We start from the raw sequence: 19,085 nt of genomic DNA on the forward strand, positions 1-19,085 counted from the left end.
GACAGTGTGATGTCTGTTCCAATGTTGGGCCTGTTCTGTTTTGTATATAAATGGTTCTAGTTAGGGAACCAGCACTGCTTCAGCTGAAGTCACATGACAACTTTTGTGGTAATTATTTCCCCTCCAGGCAAGATCTTCTCTGGAGACTGTTGGATATTTTCATGTATCCAGTTATCATCACAGCACACTCATAAGGCTTTTGAACATTTTATTTAAACAAAAGATCCCAGCAGAATACAGTCTGTATTCCATGCTGTCACTCATACAGCACGACAGCAGCCAGCTAAGCAGGTGACTCTTGCTTCCACTGACGAGGGTTTTAAAAAAACAAAAAACAAAAACGGAAATCAAGTGAAGCAGTAGAGTTTTTCAAATTTCAAATACTGCAGCCTTACACACAGCTGGACAGAGCTGGTCCACACTGGATGAGAAACGAGTTAAGAAGCAGCAAAATCTGTTAAATTTCTCACACGCCCACCTTGTGCACATCACACAGGTACAGATATCACATACATTCATTTACTCACACACACAGACAATAAAACTGCCTTAATGTATCAAAACAAAAGTAAAAATAAAGTCTTTGTTCAGTCCAGCTCTTGGTTTTGGTTGTTACAACAATTCAGTACACAATTACAAAAAACTCACAAAAACCTTTACAGTATTTCATCTGGTTCTTTGTTCGGCTTTAGCGACATGTGCTACAAACGGAGCCTCTGATTAAGATCGATACTGCAGGTGAGCTCATGTCAACGTGTACTTCTGTGTGCTTTTCTTTATGTTGTTTCGACACATGTGGATCTCTTCTTCCTTCATAATACAATCCAGGTACACCGGTCACTATCTGCCAACACTTGCAGAGATGAGCCTGCAGGTGAGAAAAGAGCAGGACTCTCTCTTTTTTTTCTTTTTAATTTATTGATACAAAAGATGCAAACTAAAAATAAAAACTTACGTTTTTAAGGAAGAGGAGTCAGATCTCTATTTCTCTTTCAGTATAAGGAAGTAACATTAGTTTGGATTAAAGCTGCACAGGGGATCAGTCTTTACTTTTTTCTCAGTTGACTTCTAGTATTAAGCTTAGTAATTTAATAGATGAAGTGGAATGTGATTTCATCATTGGTAACATAAAAACTCATCCCATATATTTAAAAAATGAAGCAATCAATTCATTTTTTCAGTCAGAAATATTAGTCCAAATACACAAGTCCTTAACATCCGAGAAGTCTCATCTTTTAATGTTTTTGATGTGCTTTTGGTCTCTAAACAGCAAATGGGGCACAGAAAGCCTATTGCTGTCAAATGATTGGTCCTAAACACAGAAACAAAGTGCAGTATTTTTTTGCACTAGAAAGTCAAAGACACTTTTGTTTATTCTGATCTTCTATCTTACACTCACTAAGGCCTCATTTCTCCAAAAAGGACTTAACATTCGGCAGTTTTTATTTTTGACAGATTTATTTGGGAGGATTTATGTTCATCTGTTTCTGTGTCTATATACTCACCCTTGTGGAGAGCTTCATTGGTCATGCGGTTGATGTAGCGGGAGCTGCTCTCGGGGACAAGCCACTTCATCACCGTGTTCACACAGGACTTCCTGTACGAACTCCAGACGGTCCCACTGACGGACAGACAAAACCTTTCAACACAACTGAACTAACGAGAAACAGGAGGCAGAGAGAACCTGTGTATGTGGTACAAGCTTGCAGGGCTCACCTTGTCTGACCCTTGACTTCTGTGAGGTCGCCAACACCCACAGTGCGACACACACCCGTGTTGAGGTCCCAGCTAACCTGCAGGTTGGAATGGTATGTGTTTGGCCTGAAAACAAAAAGCCACCGGGTCAAAAATCCAAGGCGGGTGAAACAGGTGAGGGTCGAGGTGGCTTTAGGGTAAAAGAGCAGGCGAAGTACCTGCAGTGCTCCTCGTCAGAGTTGGAGAATGCTAGTAACAGCAGACCAATGTTGATCATCACAATGTTGGTGTCTGGACACACCTGATACACATCAAAAACATGTTACCCACATGCAAAGTGTTCTTCCATGGTTCATGCACTAAATGTATGAAATTAAAATTAAGGAAATCAGAAATTTCCTAGTTGGAGAAAACTAGTGGACTAGAAAAAAAAAAAAAAAAACCCAGCAAAAAATTCATACAATCTAATGAACAGGCTTAAACACTGACTGTGTGTATTTAAGCCCTGCTTTTTTATTTTTAATTTAACCAGAAAGTCCCTTGAGATTAATATCTCTTTTCTTTTTTCAAGGGAAGCATAACCAAGGAAACAAAAGCCTGCAAAAATGATAAAGCTGCATTTTCCATAAACAGACAGCAACACATAATCTAAAATCCACCTCTGGAGCAACAGTTGCACTCTTCAGTTACAGAATCATTTATAAGCTCTTTAAACCCACCAGCGAAACAAAAACATTAACCTTTAGTTCTTGTTGTTATGAAGGTTACTCTGTGACCAAGGTGCAAAAAAAAAAAGAGAACACTATGCCTCCAAGTTGTGCAAAAATACAAGTATCCTTAAGAGAAGAGGTCTAAAGGAGGGAAAAATCTTAAGTGTAGGTTTGTGACAAATCAGGAAGACTTTACTCCATTTGGCTTTGTAGTTAAAAATATACCAATAATATTAATAATAATAATAATGTGTATGTGTTAGTCCCCGTAGGGAAATTACTCCTCTGCATTTAACCCATTCACCTAGTGAAGCAGTGTGCAGGGACGGTACCTTGCTCGGGTACCTCAGGGTAGGCGTTCATTGGGGTCGAACCCACAACCTTCCGATCATGTGGCAACCACTCTACCTACTGAGCTATCCCTGCCGATACTAGTCAAACTGTGTACTGGACAATAAATTAGATGCAAAAGTGAGTCTAGACAATGATCTGTAGAGGCAGCAGCATGCCAGTAATTAAGTGTAACCATAACTAAGCTCTTTTAGGAATGAAGCATGTGCAAGTGTCTTCCTAACTCCAAAATTAAATTATTACAGGCCATATTTCAATAATAAAAACCGAATTTAACCTTCAATTACTTCATTTAGGGCTCAATATCTTCTCTAAATGTGAGTTTAAGATTCACAAGGACAGGTATTTGTAGGATGACACTTTTTCAATTAAGTCCCAAGATATAAATACCAACATGATCTGAGATCAGTTACAATTTGGAAAGTAACAAACACATTATTAGAATCAACTTTAAACAATCTAATACACCAGCCTGACTCAGAGGAGAGAAAGCTGAGGACTGTTTAAAACTAAGATTCACATTCTTTAAAAATCAAATCATATTTTAAATGTCACTGATATGTACACTTTGAGCTGTGCATAATATTGCTCACACTTAATATCAGATTAGTTGTTTTGCAGGCCACTGTCTCCATGTTGTAGCTGTGTCCTGTCACTAGCAACCAGTATTTACAAAAAAAAAAAAAAAAAAAAAAAAAGGTCGAGCAACTAGTCTATGGACTTCTCTTGCTTTTGTTTGCAGTTGCAGATGATGATGTAACATTTTGGAACAAACAGTCACCATACCTTACTAAAACTACCAACTAGTGGCTGCAGCGTCAGCTGACTGATAAGTTACACAGCTTAGTTTTTAAGACCCAAAGGTTTAATGAGAACTGGCATTTGCAGTCCACGCCGTGATGCAACATGAAAGTACTGTTTTAATACCCTAAGACTTTATAATAAACTCAATAAAAACAGTCTACATATATGACAAGTTTCATAAAAGCTACAGCAACCTTGAGTCAGGTGTAAATTAGACAATGCGAGTGTCCTGAGCTCCGTGTGTGTGTGTGTGCTGACCTCTAATATCACAACATCATAGTCACTAAAGGAGCAGAACTGTGTGGCCCAGGCAGCATCACTCCTGATCACCTCATTGATTAGATATTCAAAATCCAGAGTCAGCTGCTCAACACAAACACTCTGCAAAACAAAAAGTACAGATTCATGATCAACAACACACACAAAAATACTCTGTACGTGTCCAAACTATCTCAGCTTTGCCTCTCTACTTTTGTCTTCAAAGTATCTAATTCATGTCCATTCTGGTTACTCGGCCCTGTAACTCCAACATCCCCAGGACAGTTCTTACTCATTCCTTACTGCTACTTCCATACATGTTCTCCATTGACTTTACAGTCACATGCACCAACACCTACCTGTCCGTTGTGTGGCCCTGTAACCAGCTGGAGGTTACGTCCTTTCAGATCTGTGACTGTGAAAGGCAGCTGGACTTTATCATCTTCATAACCTAGAAAAACAAATGAGGAAGAAATGCCAGTCAGCATCTTTGGATCTGACCCGACACATTCTTTGACTCTCTCTTTTATCATCTCTCACCTCCTGCACTCTGCTCTGCTGCCCCTGGCTGTTGTAAGCGGTAGTGTAGGCGTGAGTAGTTTACATATCCAGGCTCACTGGGGCTGGCTTCCTGGCACGAAGATATAGTTGGAGTGGCTGACGGGGATGAGGAAGAAGAGGCGGGAGACATCACCTGTTCCGATACCTGTGGCAGACTATGGCTAACACCTGAGGTTAATGGTTGTAGTAAATTAGTCCTTCTCTCTTCTACCCTCAACCCTTTACAACCACCCTCCTCTCTCACAGTCTCTGCAATGGTCCCTTTGTCTCCAGTTGTCTGTACTGCCTCTTTTTCACCACCATCAGACGTTCTCCTCTCCCCCTGGCCTTCACCATCTTTCCCTCCTCCCTGGGCTCGCCTGAAAAGGTCGGCAGCAAACTCCCGGGCTCGCATCGCTGCTTGTGAATGGCTAGGAGATGAGGGAACTGGAGTGGGGACTGGAGTGGGTCTGCTAGGTGGAAGTCGATGTTCAGGAGATTCTTGAGGTAGTGAGGAAGAAGAGACCAAAGAAGAGGAGGAAAAAGATGTCGAAGCTTGACTTGACAGGGCTGCTCTCTTTGTGTAAAGGATTTGCGATGACTGACCCTGTTTACCTGAAGCAAACACAAATAAAGATAAAAGAATGAAAAAAAACAAAACCAATGATAAAATCAGACAGCAAAACATCACTGTGATGGTTTTTTACTCTTGAAGACAAGCATTTTTAGGCCTCTACTCGGTGTAGCACTGTTCCTTCTAATCCTATCTGGAGATAAGAGTGAGTTGCTGTTTAATGTATGTCTATGAACAACCGTGTTTCTGGATATGATCAACATATATAAGATAAGATAAGATAACCTTTATTAGTCCCACACGTGGGAAATTTGTTTTGTCACAGCAGGAAGTGGACAGTGCAAAAGTTATGAAGCAAAAATTAGAATAAAATAAAATAAGAATAAATACAGTACACAACTGTACAGAATAGAATAAAATAGAATACTATATACACTAGAATAAAATAGAATAAAATATACAATAAGATAAAAATGCTATATACAACTGAGTAAAAATACAACGATGCCAGAAAAGATTATTGCACTTAGTGTTATTGTACATGTGTGGATGTGTGTGTTTGATCAGTTAAAGTCTTTGTTGTGGAGTCTGACAGCAGTGGGGAGGAAAGACCTGCGAAATCCCACACACAAAACAAACAAAAAAAGAAGATATTTGTACATGGACACACCATGCACCTATGCATTAAAAAAAGCAAAAACAATTGATGTTAACATCCTCACAGCAAAAATAAAATATTCTTTTTGTTCTATTTACCTGGATAGAATTTAAAGACGGGGGGATATAGCCAGCATGATATGACCCTCTGGTTGTTCTGGTGCTCTGGTTGCAAAACCTCTAGGTGAGTCTTTTCACTGTCACCATCTCGGTGTTTTGCAATAAGATGTGATGAGCAAGGTGTACTTTTGAGAAACCGAGCACTACCACACATTCACAGGCTTTTACCCACTTACCGACTCAAAAACAGACCAAAATCTACAAACTCAACATCACGGTTTATAGAACTTGAAACTTGTGACTCATAACCTAAGTGTCTACTGAAGTCACAGATTAGGGGAGATGAGAGCAATTTCCCTATAGACTTATTTGCAATCGTAAGTGATTTTGCAACCAGTGCAGTCACGTCCTGCTGGCAAACAGAAAGAATGCAGAATTGAGGCGCTTCCAACACTGTCTTTCTCTTTTATGCTCAGAAACTGCATCCATTATATTACCAGTCTGTGTATGTGCACAGTCTGTAGAGTCTGGGTGGTCTGAAATTTTCAGCTGCGTAAACCCTCGTGGACTCACTGATAAGGAAATTCATAATGTGGTGATCTTAAATCCATAAAAAACCTTATCTGAGGCATTATAAAGAGACAAGAAATGTGGCAATTCTACTATTTGTGTGTGTCTTACCTGGGCAGAGTGAGATGCCACAGGCTACAAGAGAGTAGCTAGTGTTTAACAGAATGACCTGGTCCTTCTTAAGCTGGAAAGCTGGCTGAAAAGTGGGGAACGGATATACCACCTGGTACCTGCTGTTGAGCACATATCCGTGTTCAAGACACTCACCACTTCCTGTGGAAAAAAGTGATAATGTCTGATGAGAGCGAGAGAGGCAGGCGTAATGAGAGCGGTGAAGTAGTAGCTCTGTATGTGTTTTTGTTAACCTGTGCGTATAGTAGTGACTGAAGGAACAGGACAGCACTGAGCGCAAGGTTTAGGAGGCGGCATGGAGGCGATGGTGATGTAGATGTCTCTATTGTTCTCATCACTCATCATTAGATTCATCAGGACTGAGTTGGAGCTGCGTGTACTTAGCAGAAACATACACACCAACACATAATTTAGCCATCACTACCTGTGGCTTGCAATAAGGTTATTCTTGCCATTCATAAATATATTTATCATTCCTTACTTGAAGCCGAAGATGACAATTTTGGAGTGATCATTTGGCCACTCACATACTGTAAGGTACAGGTCACTGTAGATTTCCTCTCCTGCAAACAGTCGCACATGATGGACCTAAAGAGAAACCAAAGGAGTTAAAGAAAATAAAAATAAATTCTACAATTATATTTATATATTACAATTAGAATTAATTTTTTTTACCTGCTTGAGTCTGCTGTGCAGGTTAAACTCCCACCAATAAAGATGATAAGTATAGAAAGAGAAATCATCATCTTCTCCACAGTCACTGGTGTAAGACAGAACGTAGCGTCCACATTTGGTGAAGCCAAGAAAGATGTGCCTGAAAACAAAAAGATAAAGTACTGGTGTCATATATGCTCCAGAATGAACAATACTAAATAACAACAATTACCCACCAGACATCCTCAGAATCTGCTAATTCTTTTTTATCATATTCAAAGAACACATGGAAAATTTTATTTTCATACTATGAATATTTTCTGAGTACCAGGTACTGAAAGTACACCAGAGGCGGGTGGAAACTTGGTGCTTTTAACAAATTTTTTCCAGCATCTTTGAACCCTCATAACTTCAAGAGACAGCCATGTGTCACAAGTGTCAACAGCTCTGATTCAGTCACCAATAATCCCAGTCTATTTGAGATGCAGCCAGTGTGGTATACATGCATGTAATGAAGCATACTGTGCCAGTCAAGGTTCTTTAATCACAGTAAAGCCATCCAGTAAACACATACGTACCCTGCTCTCAGGAACTCCTCGCTTACAATGTTCTTCAATGGTACACACACTCGAGGTGGCAGCTTCCTGAACAGGCGCTGAGAAAACTGCCCTGACAGCTGCAGGACAGAAACCACAGTGGAGGTAGATATAGCTAATTAGCACACGGTGTAACATAAAGCCCGAAATACTTTGCAATTTTGCTGTGCTTTTGTTCATCTTCGTGTAATGTCCAGCACTGTAAGACGACACGAACAGTACATGAATTACGCTTGATGCACAAAGACTGCCATTAAATCTGAGGTGTGCTGCTGCGGTTGAATAAACGCTAAAGCTGACTGGTAAAGTTAAAACTCAGATCAAATAGACCTTTACAAATGTGGCTTAAGTGGCTAGCACTTTAACACGGTTCGGTTGCATTAAAATGTGTATGGGCCATCTGCAAACCAACCTGGGAAGTAAAATGGATAAATATCATAACATAGAGCAGGTAAGCTGCATTGTTTTACATTTTGAAGCATTAGCCAATTAGCCACCTGCCAGCCGTTGGCTGTTATTAAGTTAGCCGCGGTGCTAGTTAGCAGCTAGCTCCTAGCTGGCCTCAGAAGCTCCTGAAACCGTAGAGGCCTTCTTTTTGACGGCTCATTTTAAACCTCTCTCTTTAGGTCCTGCGGATGCATGCCTACCTTTCCGCGCATAAGAAGCTTCACGACATGGTCTTTGTGTTTTCTTTGGCTTTTCTGTTTGCTGTCGTCCTTTTCAGATTTCGAGCTGGGCGCCATCTCCCCCTGAACTGTTGTTTCCCGTTGCCCGTCAGAGGCCCGTCCCGATTGGCTCACGGGCTGCACGGGGCGGCCCTCACTCGCCAGCACTCGCATCCATCAAAACCCCAAACAGAAGTAAGGCACGACAAGGGGAACATCCCGAGGGAAGCAACCACAAAGGAAGACATGCATGCTTTTGTGTTTTTTGACGTGCCCAGGATTTTAGTTACAAATAGGCAGGTGTGAAAATTCTTCTTAGTGATCTGATATAAAAATAACCTAGCCAAATTTGTCAAGACATTAAGAATGAGATGATATATATGAAGCTGTTTAGTGAGATTGTGATGTCCACTTGGCTTTTTTATTGTAATATCTGATCTTATCTTACTTGTCAGGGGTAATATTTTGTATCCCCTACAATATTATGAAAGAGGCTATAGTTTTTATTTCAGTGTTGAAAACTTTCAAATATGAATAAAAAACATTAAACTTGAAAGAATAACTTTCATTTTAGGCATATTACCTAATATGGCATTACAAACAGCACAGGGGATTATCACACAAGACTCTGGTAATTGAATGTTTTTATTTAAGTATTTAAAAACAAGCTGTAAAAAACACAACAAACGAAAAGAAAAAAAAAATCAGCATACAATAAGAGAACTTACTGGAAAAGAGACTATTCTTTTCATTGTAAAGATGTAGAAATGAAACCAAGGGCAGTCAAGCACACAAACACATACGTGCACAAACAACCAGCCTACATAACTGCAGGACAGTTAGTGCCTTATTACAGCCAACTTACACACAGTCTTCTGTTCAGTAGCATACACTGTATACAGACACACAAGACTCGCCCCTTGAGGAAAATCACAAAGAATGTAATTAAAAATAAGAAATTATGACAGCAGGGAGAAGTTCACCTGCAACTTAAACACTGGAATCTTTTTTTGTAAAAAACTGAAGTTTAAAAAAGTACCAAGAACAAGAAGAAGAAGAAGAAAAAAAAACAAGACCAACAACTTCTGCCATACAAACATAATTTTTTGAATATATTCAAAATACTGCTAGACAGTTTTTACCTTCAGCAAACAGAAGGGGAAAACTACTGACATGTGAGTCATTGTTGAGATGCTGTTGTGCTAGCTTGCAAGCAAAGATGCTTATTATTTCACATTTAAGAAAAAAAACTCCAAACCATCTGACGTATTACAAGGTGAAGGTGAGGTGAAGGGGTAAGTTAGTGCTTTTTTTCAATACATCTGCAAAACACATTCCCTTTTGAATTTCATTTAAAAAAAGAAAAATTAAACAAACAAACAGGAAGGTTTGAATACAAAATGTCTGAGAGGATGAGTTAACCACAGGCTTATTGTCCTATTAGAGCCAAAAAAAACTGTGAATTAAAAAAACAAACAAAAAAAAAAAAAACAAGCCCGCAGATTCAACACATCCGCCCAACAGAACAAGTCACACGTTTACTGGGCCTGAAAAGAAGAGAAAAGATGTCATAGAGAAGCACTGATCAAGTCACACTAATAAAAGACAAAAATCTTCTTACGATCAACATCAACAGTTGATGTAGTCGATTTCCTGGTATCAACCTTTTTTCTTTTTTTTTTAATGCTTTTTCTGTTTTCTTTAACCATTTTCTTTTAGTATTAAGTTTTACCGTATTTTCTAGTTCTTCTCAAATTCGGTTGATATACCCTTATGGTACTTAAGAGTCATTTTAAGTTTTGATTTATAAATGTTTATTTGCTTTGTTCCATCTTCTTGTCAGTTATCTGTAAAATACTTTGAACTGAAGGTAACTTGCATGAAAGGTGCCAAATAAATAATTCAAAGTAAATGTCATTTCCATCTTTAGACAGAAGAATATGGAAAGTACTGATGTAGTTGATTCAAGTTACAGGTTGAGAAGCTTAACCCAAGATACAACATCCCTGGTTTATAAAAAAAAAAATATATCATGAGACAGCACTCTACAGCTCCTGAAGAGTTACAAGGTTACATTACTTTAGTTTTAATATACTAATGTGTTAAGCAGTTAAGTTACCTAGGCTACTTTTGTGCTCACATTTGACTTTGAAAGTGTTTGAAAACGTTAAGCATTTGTTTAAATTTTTTCCTCATCTAAAATATATTCTGCTTTCGGATGCTGCCCTTTTTCGGGTCGTCACATCTCCTCTATCTCACCCCATCCCCACCATCCTCCTCTGTCACACTAATCCTCTGCATGTCCTCATTCACTACATGAATGCCATATTTAACATCCTTTGTTTGATATATCCACTAACCCTCCTCTCCATATCTCCAAACAATCTCAGCCACAGATAGTCAGAAATGTCATTATTGCAAATTCTCTAAAAATATTGTGATATAATTTGAGGCTCTCACCCACTAAATATACCTTACAGTTTGCACACATCTAAGTGCAAGTTTTTTTCCTTAACCTCAAAGACTTTCATTAATGTGAAAACACCGACAGGAAGGGGAAAGAAAAAGGGGGGAAAAAAATCCTACATGTAATTGAGGTTAACTTCATCGGTGAACTCATACCTGTGATGGTTGGAAACATCATCGCTGGCCTTTTGACCAACCCACTTGCCCAACGTACTCTGACATAGATGCATATACATTTTTGCATGTTACCATTCCAACTGAACTACAAATCACATATAGCCAGATCTTGCTTTTTACTCCATCTTTACACAAGGCGGTGTCCTTGGATTATTCCCAAATTAATTTTTTAAAATTAATTAAATATATAGGTAATTAATTAATTTAGTTTACCCCCTTCCAAGCAGCCATGAGGTCAGTTTTAAACATCAGCTATACCTGTTGTCCCTGCTGTGGAGCAGCTGCCTGTCCAGGAGCCTGGCCTGTCTGTCCAAAGTAGGCAGCTTGCTGTCTGTAGTACTCAGCCCAGGCTGCACTGTAGTCCTGCTGGCCACCAGGTGCAGCTCCTCCTGCTGCAGCTGCTGTGGGGGCTGCTGCTGTGCCTGGAGCAGCTGCTGCCCCTCCTGCTGGCTGAGCTGGAAAAGAAAAACAAGTGCAAACATACATTATATATATGTACAGTTACATGCTACAAGCACAAATGGATGAATGAATAATATATTAGCATTAAAGTCACTTGTGAGATGGCAGCACATTTGACGGTTTGACTTTTTAAATTCTTTAAGAATTAAATATTTGAAGTTGTTAAAGGCTGTCAGTTACAGACTGTAATACACATTATTTACTCAAAATTAGTTCCAACTTACTCATGCCCATCTTCTTATAATACTCTTCCCAAGCCTTAGTGTAGTCTGGCTGACCCCCAGCAGTCTGGGCTGCCTGGCTCTGGTCCCCTGGTGCTCCTGGTGCCGCTGCTGCTGCTGCAGGAGCTCCTGGATTCTGAGCTGGCATTGTGCCCCCTGGCTGCTGCCCGTAATATTGTGCATAGTAGGCTGCCCATGCTGCATTTGGGTCTGCTGCAGCCTTATCTAATTCGGAAAGATGAAATCCAGTTGAGGAATAAATCAAGTAATGAAACCAACAAAAGAGAAATAAATAAAGGACTTACTGGGGTCATATGGATTTGGGGCTTGCCACTGCTGATAGGCATTTCCCCAACCCTGAGAATACTGGGGACCACCTGGTGCAGCTCCACTGCAGAGAGACGGGACAGTTAAAGCATAAACCACCTACTTATATGAGTTTCCCCTGAAAGAAAACACACTGGCACAACTATTTACACACTGTACTTACTGAGGAGCTCCACCAGGAGGCCCTGCATTATAAGGGTTCGGATTATAGGGACCCATTGGACCAGGTGGCCCTCCTGGACCAGGACCACCACCCACAGGACACAATGGAGCCTGGAAAAACAGGGAATAAAAATCATTATACCAATAACTTCAGAGTGCATGGGATCTTTAGGCAGCTGCTTAAAGTCATTCTCTACTTTGTAAGTAATGTGAACCTACCTCAATCTTCTCTTCTATAAGCTGCTTTGCATGATCAATCTGTTGTGGAGACCCTCTGATGGTGAACAGTTTGAAATTCGGGTCACCGTTTGGAGGTGGCTGACGAGATATCTCCACAAATGCACCAGTTTGCTGGTTGATGGACTTGACATTCTCTCCTCCTCTGCCAATAACAAGCCCACATTTGTGAGCAGGGATGGAGAAAGTCATCTCACCTCCTGGTGGACCCCAGTTCCCTTGGCCTCTACCCTGCCCTCGGCCACCAGGTGGCATACCAGCACCAGGACCCGGTGGACCCTGTGAAAGAAACATGCCACATTCTTTTTAATTAACACAAAATTCAACATTAAAATCTTAAAGAGTCCCTTATTAAACATGTGTAACATTTCAAATAATGAGGTCAGTGTATATAACAGTTATCCCTGGGTGCCAAAAGTTCAGGCTGAAGACTGACTTAATAGTCATCTCAGCCACACAGCTTTGGCCCCGCCTACTTTGTGTTTGCACTTTCTCTGTTTAATGGCTAGCCTATCTAGAGAGGAAAAGAGGAGCTAAAATGAGGGGCTGCATAAACACCCAGTATGCAATAAATAGGGATTATTTTGAATCATGCAAAGCTACTCTAGCATAATCCAAGAAGAAAAAATATGGAGTTGAAATTGAGCATTTTAAATTACATCCCCTGCCCGTGTCTTCAGCGTGTACTTACCCCTTGCCCACCCTCCTCTCTGGCACGGATGCTCTGTAGCAGGTCAGTGATGATCGAGGCAGCGTGCTGACACTGGTCTGGTGGACCCATAATATGAGCAATCTTTTCAGGACCTGTACCATCATCTGTAAAGAGTAGGAAAATGACAATCGGGTTTACTGATGAGAGTCCACACTGAGACACAAACAAACAAACAAACAAACAAAACAAAAAAATTGCAAGGTCAAAGTCACGATTCAAACTCATCCAAGATTTGTAGCAGATGCACCTATGGTATGAATTTCAAAACTCTATGTCATCTCATTTTCAAGTTATCGCATTCCCAAACTTGAGTGTCCACGTCGCCCACCTGCCCAGTGGGGTGAAGATATTTTTCAATTTTATTACATGCAGTGAAAGTAGAGTGAGAGTGTACCTGGTTTAAACTGTATTTTCACGCCAGCATCACTCTGGATCTTCTTGATCATCTCTCCACTGCGACCAATCACAACTCCCACAGAGTGCCGCGGGACAGCTATCTGTAACATTAAATAAATACTTAACCATTCAGAGTTGATGTGTCTCACTTATAGAACTATGAAACACATGCAGTAGTCTGAACGTTTAGCTGTAACTGTGCTGGTCAAATTCAAACACACTGTCTTTACTCACTTCTATGCCCCCTCCTCCCATCCTTGATCCATATTCGTTCCTCTCTCCAAAACCCTGATGATCCCTCTCCCGTAGGATCTCATTAACCATCTCCTTAGCTTGCTAGAAAGGCAACACAACGAAAAATTTTAACCAACAGCAGCTTAACATATTTCCCGCACAAATGAAACCACTCAACCCAAAAAGGTACCTGGACTTTGTATGGGTCTCCAATGATACGAAGAGGTTTATCTATGTTGGGTGGCTGCGACGCATCTTGGATAAGAATCATTTTGACTCCAGCTCGCTCCTAAGAATTAAGGAAGAGGTATATTACAGACACGTGGCAGATTAACCAAACTTCGGCACATTAGATTTGTTGCACTGGGATTTCGTACTATGTATGTGATATGTCAGGTGTTATTTGTAATAATAATTTTCTTCCAAATATTTTTATGCATTAATTTCTACAGCTCCCTCATCTTGGAATTAAAAACAACCTTCAGGAGATGGTCTAAATGTTTAAAGTCACTTTATATGACCTTGAGTTACCTCAGGTTCTAAATGTTACTCCTGATTATTAAGGCCTTTCTTGGCACAAATCAAAACAATTAACTGTTCTGCTGTTTTAGTTTTCCCCAGCTTCAAGTTTGCAACTTTGATTGTTACTTTAATTATATACTTAATTTTGTGCATTTTACGCGCACATTTGTTTGCGTTACTAGTTTATGCAACCACTGATCTCTGCACTCTTACAAAAGCAGTGTTGCTGGCTGTCTTTTCATGGTTAAATAAATAATCATCACCATCTGTATAACTGAATGCTGCATGTGTCACCTGCAGCTGTTTGATAGTCTCTCCTCCTTTGCCGATAATAAGGCCAGCCTTTCCAGCAGGGATTATCATCTCTTGCATGGAACTTGACTGACCGTTGGTTGACTCGTGACCTCTGGACACAATGTCATCTAGAAGCGCCCTGGCTCTCCTGCAAGCAAATTCATATCAAGGTCATGAAATGATTGAAGAACACAAGGTTAATGTGGCACAGACGCAATCTAGTTAACATTTCACACCATTACTGCAGAAAGTCCAAGCAACTTTTACAGCACACAGTATGGCATTGCCTCAGAAAGCTGCAAGGATTTGAACAGGTAACCCTGCCAAATGTTTATAATAAGTACTATCTCCCAATGTGACTGTAGGTACGACCTAGGACCAACCAACAGGAATGCTGCATGAAATAACACGCTGATCCAAAAAAAAAAAAAAAAAAAATGGAATTCCACCAAAGGAAGTTTAGCCAAGTTGAGGCAGAAGTAGTTTTTTTTGTATGCCGTGTCTTCAAGCTGTTATCACGATTGCCTCAAGGAGGACAAAGAATGGGAACAAACAACAGCAGAGTCACCGCCCATGATTCAATGTTTTTTAAATCACCTTAGATGCCTTAGAACTGATAAAGCTTCTGACATCTTATAGTATCCAAGCAGTTACACAACATGTCCAAATCCCTGAGAGGATGCCAACTTTCTCCAGTCACCTAAAGATTCATGGCATACATACAATAGCAAACAAACAATGATTAGTTTAAGGACCATATTTATGGTTTAAGCTTAATAAAGGACACACACAACACAGAGTCATGTCTTAGTGGCCAAACTCACCCCAATAGTGCAAACCACTGAAACTTAACAAGTACACAGGAAATAAAGGAAATAAAGATTTCACACAATCTAAAGCTGTACCAGGAGGTTTGTCTATCATTTAACTAGGCTGGCCATCAATCTCTTGTTACTACTTCTCCCTACAGATATTAATAATGAAATAAAATTTACCACAAACCAAACTTCTTGACAGCTTTTCCCAATATTTAAAAGACTTAAAGGACCAACTTACTGTATGGCATCGGGTGATCCTGTGAGGGAAATGCTTCTTTCTGGCAGACCAACACTGTCTGTGGATTGATATGATAACAATTATAAATCAAAAGGGACGATGGTATATCGACGAGGCACCGTTTACTTAACTAATCACTGCTCACCGTGTGCAATTTGGACTTTGCAGCCAGATTCTTGCTGAATTTTGTTAATCTGTTCGCCTCCTCGCCCAATGACTTTAAGGAAAACAGAAGAATGTTGAGTTTAGTCTGAACATGTGTAACATAGCAACACAGGAATAATTTGTACAGTTTATGAAGGGTTTGTCTACTCACTGAGCCCAACCATGCTATCAGGCACTCTGCACTCTTCTGTCATTGTGGAGGGCCTTACACTGCAGACACATGATCATGAATAATTAATGACATACAGTGTTTCAACAATAAACAGCAAAAGGTGTTTACATAAAGAAAAATAAAAGTCAAACCTTTGCTGGGACAGAGCAGCTAGCTGAGCTCCAATAGCTGTAAGAGATTCAAAACTGGTGAGCAGGTGGAAACTGAGCAAAAAGGAGTTATTGTAACTAGAGAATTATTTAACGTACACATTGCAGAATCTCTTTCACTCTGTGACGCTACCTTCTTGGCATCGGGTTCATCTGGAAACAAAAATAATAGTAAGCCTTCAAAGTGGAGTAAAGGAAACTGTAGACAGAGTCCAAGTTTGATCAGATTTTCTACCTCCTTCTTCCAGGGATCGTTTCTGTGATGTGAATGGGTAGCTCTCAGCTCCTCCGTTGTTTGTTGTCGGGGGCACACCGTCACCACCAATTTTAGCTGCAATCTGGAAAGAGGTGAATACTGGATTAAACCAGAAACCTTTGCAAAGACACCACTAAGACATCTGAAATGTGTCTATTTTGGTAAGAAATCATTGACATTGCTTGGAGCTTTCAGACATGTTCAGCTCATGTCATATAAATAAAAGATCTTCACATTTAAAACTGCAAATCAACAGACACATGAATATATGTTTAATTATGAGGAGATAATGTAGTGCTAATAAATGATGCTCCCACAGCATTCAGGGGTTTGGGTTGTTTGTTACAAAGAAAGAGTAGAAATTTCGAGAGATGTGAGCATGTGCCAGGTTGGGAAGAATAAACTAATGATAATATTGCAGTGCATTGAATCCCTCCAAAACTGATCATCATTCTCTTATTCCGTTTGGAATAAATTATCTTTAAATGTCCATTTTATCACTGTTTTAAACAAGCTTTGTTTTTGACTTATTATGTTTTCAGTAAGTCTATTTGTTTCTATTTCTATGTCTATTCAGTATGTTCATTTATTTCTTCTCTAACTGAATAACTTAATATGAGCTTTTGTATGAAGGTGTAGTTTAATTTGCTTTTTATTATTGGTTATTGTTGGTTTGTCTTCGTTGTGTTATGCATTATATGCACGACAGTCAGACAACCCCACACTAATTTAAATCTAATAAATCAAAGAAACTATAATCCAATGCTAGCAGTCCCTTCAAGTATCACAAATAACCTTCAACGATCTTAATTTATCAAAAAATATTAATCTAATATTATCTATATTAAACATCTCAAAATATAACTATCACCAGATAAAATATACGATGTGTTTTTTTATTTTGTTGAAATAAACAACTATACTTGTTAATGAAAGTAGTCATTAGCTGAAAAATAACCCTTTACAGTGAAAAAAAGTAAACGATGGCTCCTGAACTCTTTTCAGTCAATGAGCTACATGAATCAAAACAGCCATAATGCTATAATACAGTTACCTAATAAATGCCTCATAAATGAATGGAGATGATCCCCATATAACAGCTAACCGTTAACTAACGGGTAATAAGTAAATGTTGCTTACTTAGCACAAGTTCACTAAATTTACCTCAGGGATCGCGGTAGGGACAAACATTTCATTTATGTAACAGAGCCATGCTAACACAGACAATTCAATTGCCTCGATCTGAACAGAAAGTAGGGCAAATGAATGGCTTTGCTATTAGCTAGTGTGCTACCTCGCTAACTAAAGCTAACGTTACTGCTCGTTATGCTAGCTGCGGTTTCAAGCAGCTAATTAGCTCGCCGGCTGACTCCTCTCGTAGTCGAGCGCTTGGATTACCTGTCTGGCTCGCTGAACGGCATCTGCGAAAGCGTCGTTTTTCATTCCTGCTCCGACTCCATTTGATGGCAGAGAGCTGTAATCAGACATGCTGCTCCCAGAGGGCTACACACACACACACGCGCGCGCGCGCACACACACACACACACACACAGGGGGGGCAGGCAGGCTGGACAGCTTTCGCCGGGTCGAGCTGCGCAGAAGCGGGAAGGTTAACAGGAGCGTACAGGGAGACACCGATGTGTGTGAGATCTCCTACCACGCCGGCAAACTTCCCTGCTTGAAATAACCAATCAATGCATGTTCGACCCCGGGTTTTCTTCTTCCTCTTCCTTGTACCTTTGAGGGTTAAATTGTTAAAAATTTCAAACACAATAAAAAATGTCGCCTCCATCTGGACTGGAGCGTAGTTGCACTGAAATTGCACAGAAACCGATGTCTAGTCATCTCAATGGTTTTTCTTTCAATGTGTTCAAGTAATTGTAGGCTTTTTAAGTGTATTTTTAGCTTAATAACATTATATCAGATATGTAATTTCCTTATGTAGAGATACACCATGAAGACATTGCAATGGATGCTTAAATTGATGTTTATGTAATTGCTGATACAGACAGTGTTTGGGAATGCAAAATATGAGTAACTGTATTCCGTTATAGTAACCTTTTAAAAGGGTGGTATTCAGAATACAGTTACTTTTTTGAAATAAATGGATTACACGGCGGTCTTTTCCTGTTTCATATGTTAGGCTATGACATCTCTATTTTTGGTAATTCTACGCCAGGGAAACCCAAACAAAACACGCATTAAGAGGCTCTAATGCCTCTTAATGCATTAGGTAATAGTAATAAATCACACAGCAATAGTACATTCATGTAGTTGTAAAAAGCATGATAATATATTAAGTAATCCAAAGTATTCAGAATACATTACTCTCATTGTGTAACGTAACGGAATACGTTACAAAATACATTTTGGGGCATGTATTCTGTAATCTGTAGTGGAATACATTTTAAAAGTAACCTTCCCAACACTGGATACAGATAATAAGATACTTGTGCTTTACATGAGCCATTGCCCTGTTAAAATGTGTTCATGTGGCAATAAATCTGGGGAGAAATTATTCTGCAAAAAAACATCTGCTAGAGAAATTATGGCGTCAGAATATTACTCCCACTCAGCGATTATATGCTCTGTCCCTTTGTGGCTTTCACTGCTGGCTCTTTAGTGAAGTCTGAAGTGGCTTTGGCCATTTGTGGCTACCCTTTGGCTCTGGTCCTGACAACCACAACGCCAAATCATTCAACTTAAGAAACTTGGCAAAGAGTATAAGGTCATATTTTGACTTATCAGTAGGTCAGAAGTTTACATACATTCATAATGGTCATGAATGTTGTGGTAACTTTGTTTTTGATG

General features: G+C 39.7%; 2 protein-coding genes across 2 annotated transcripts; both read right to left on the reverse strand.

The window, feature by feature from the left end:
- Positions 1-194: 194 nt before the first annotated feature.
- Positions 195-8,460, reverse strand: dcaf15 (DDB1 and CUL4 associated factor 15). The gene is made up of 13 exons (XM_063476712.1): positions 8,249-8,460; positions 7,584-7,681; positions 7,027-7,165; positions 6,833-6,939; positions 6,585-6,730; positions 6,331-6,492; positions 4,359-4,973; positions 4,178-4,269; positions 3,819-3,941; positions 1,914-1,996; positions 1,717-1,821; positions 1,506-1,621; positions 195-868 (listed from the first exon to the last, which is right to left on the reverse strand). The coding sequence occupies exons 1-13, from the start codon at positions 8,438-8,440 to the stop codon at positions 813-815; spliced, it is 2,034 nt and encodes a 677-aa protein (XP_063332782.1). The 5' UTR covers positions 8,441-8,460; the 3' UTR covers positions 195-812.
- Positions 8,461-8,892: 432 nt separating this feature from the next.
- On the reverse strand, positions 8,893-17,995 carry khsrp (KH-type splicing regulatory protein). Its single transcript, XM_063476713.1, has 18 exons — positions 17,673-17,995; positions 16,254-16,356; positions 16,118-16,171; positions 16,001-16,037; positions 15,849-15,907; positions 15,678-15,749; positions 15,533-15,590; positions 14,477-14,624; positions 13,851-13,949; positions 13,661-13,762; positions 13,425-13,527; positions 13,010-13,134; positions 12,301-12,597; positions 12,083-12,192; positions 11,898-11,983; positions 11,596-11,817; positions 11,168-11,364; positions 8,893-9,813 (listed from the first exon to the last, which is right to left on the reverse strand). The coding sequence occupies exons 1-18, from the start codon at positions 17,760-17,762 to the stop codon at positions 9,805-9,807; spliced, it is 1,971 nt and encodes a 656-aa protein (XP_063332783.1). The 5' UTR covers positions 17,763-17,995; the 3' UTR covers positions 8,893-9,804.
- Positions 17,996-19,085: the final 1,090 nt, after the last annotated feature.

Source organism: Pelmatolapia mariae, linkage group LG6 (genome assembly GCF_036321145.2).
Source record: "Pelmatolapia mariae isolate MD_Pm_ZW linkage group LG6, Pm_UMD_F_2, whole genome shotgun sequence".
NCBI classification, from domain to species: Eukaryota; Metazoa; Chordata; class Actinopteri; order Cichliformes; family Cichlidae; genus Pelmatolapia; species Pelmatolapia mariae.

Bases quoted from the DNA above. Each gene is read 5' to 3' on its own strand.
- dcaf15 (XM_063476712.1), bottom strand. From the start codon at position 8,440: ATGCGAGTGCTGGCGAGTGAGGGCCGCCCCGTGCAGCCCGTGAGCCAA. The intron at 4,974-6,330 runs GTAAGACACACA...TGTTTGCTTCAG, and splicing joins TGGCATCTCACTCTGCCCAG to GTAAACAGGGTCAGTCATCG. The intron at 4,270-4,358 runs GTGAGAGATGAT...TTGTTTTTCTAG, and splicing joins AGCAGAGCAGAGTGCAGGAG to GTTATGAAGATGATAAAGTC.
- khsrp (XM_063476713.1), bottom strand. From the start codon at position 17,762: ATGTCTGATTACAGCTCTCTGCCATCAAATGGAGTCGGAGCAGGAATG. The intron at 15,750-15,848 runs GTGAGTAGACAA...TTTTCCTTAAAG, and splicing joins TGATAGCATGGTTGGGCTCA to TCATTGGGCGAGGAGGCGAA. The intron at 13,950-14,476 runs GTGACACATGCA...CTTAATTCTTAG, and splicing joins AGACTATCAAACAGCTGCAG to GAGCGAGCTGGAGTCAAAAT.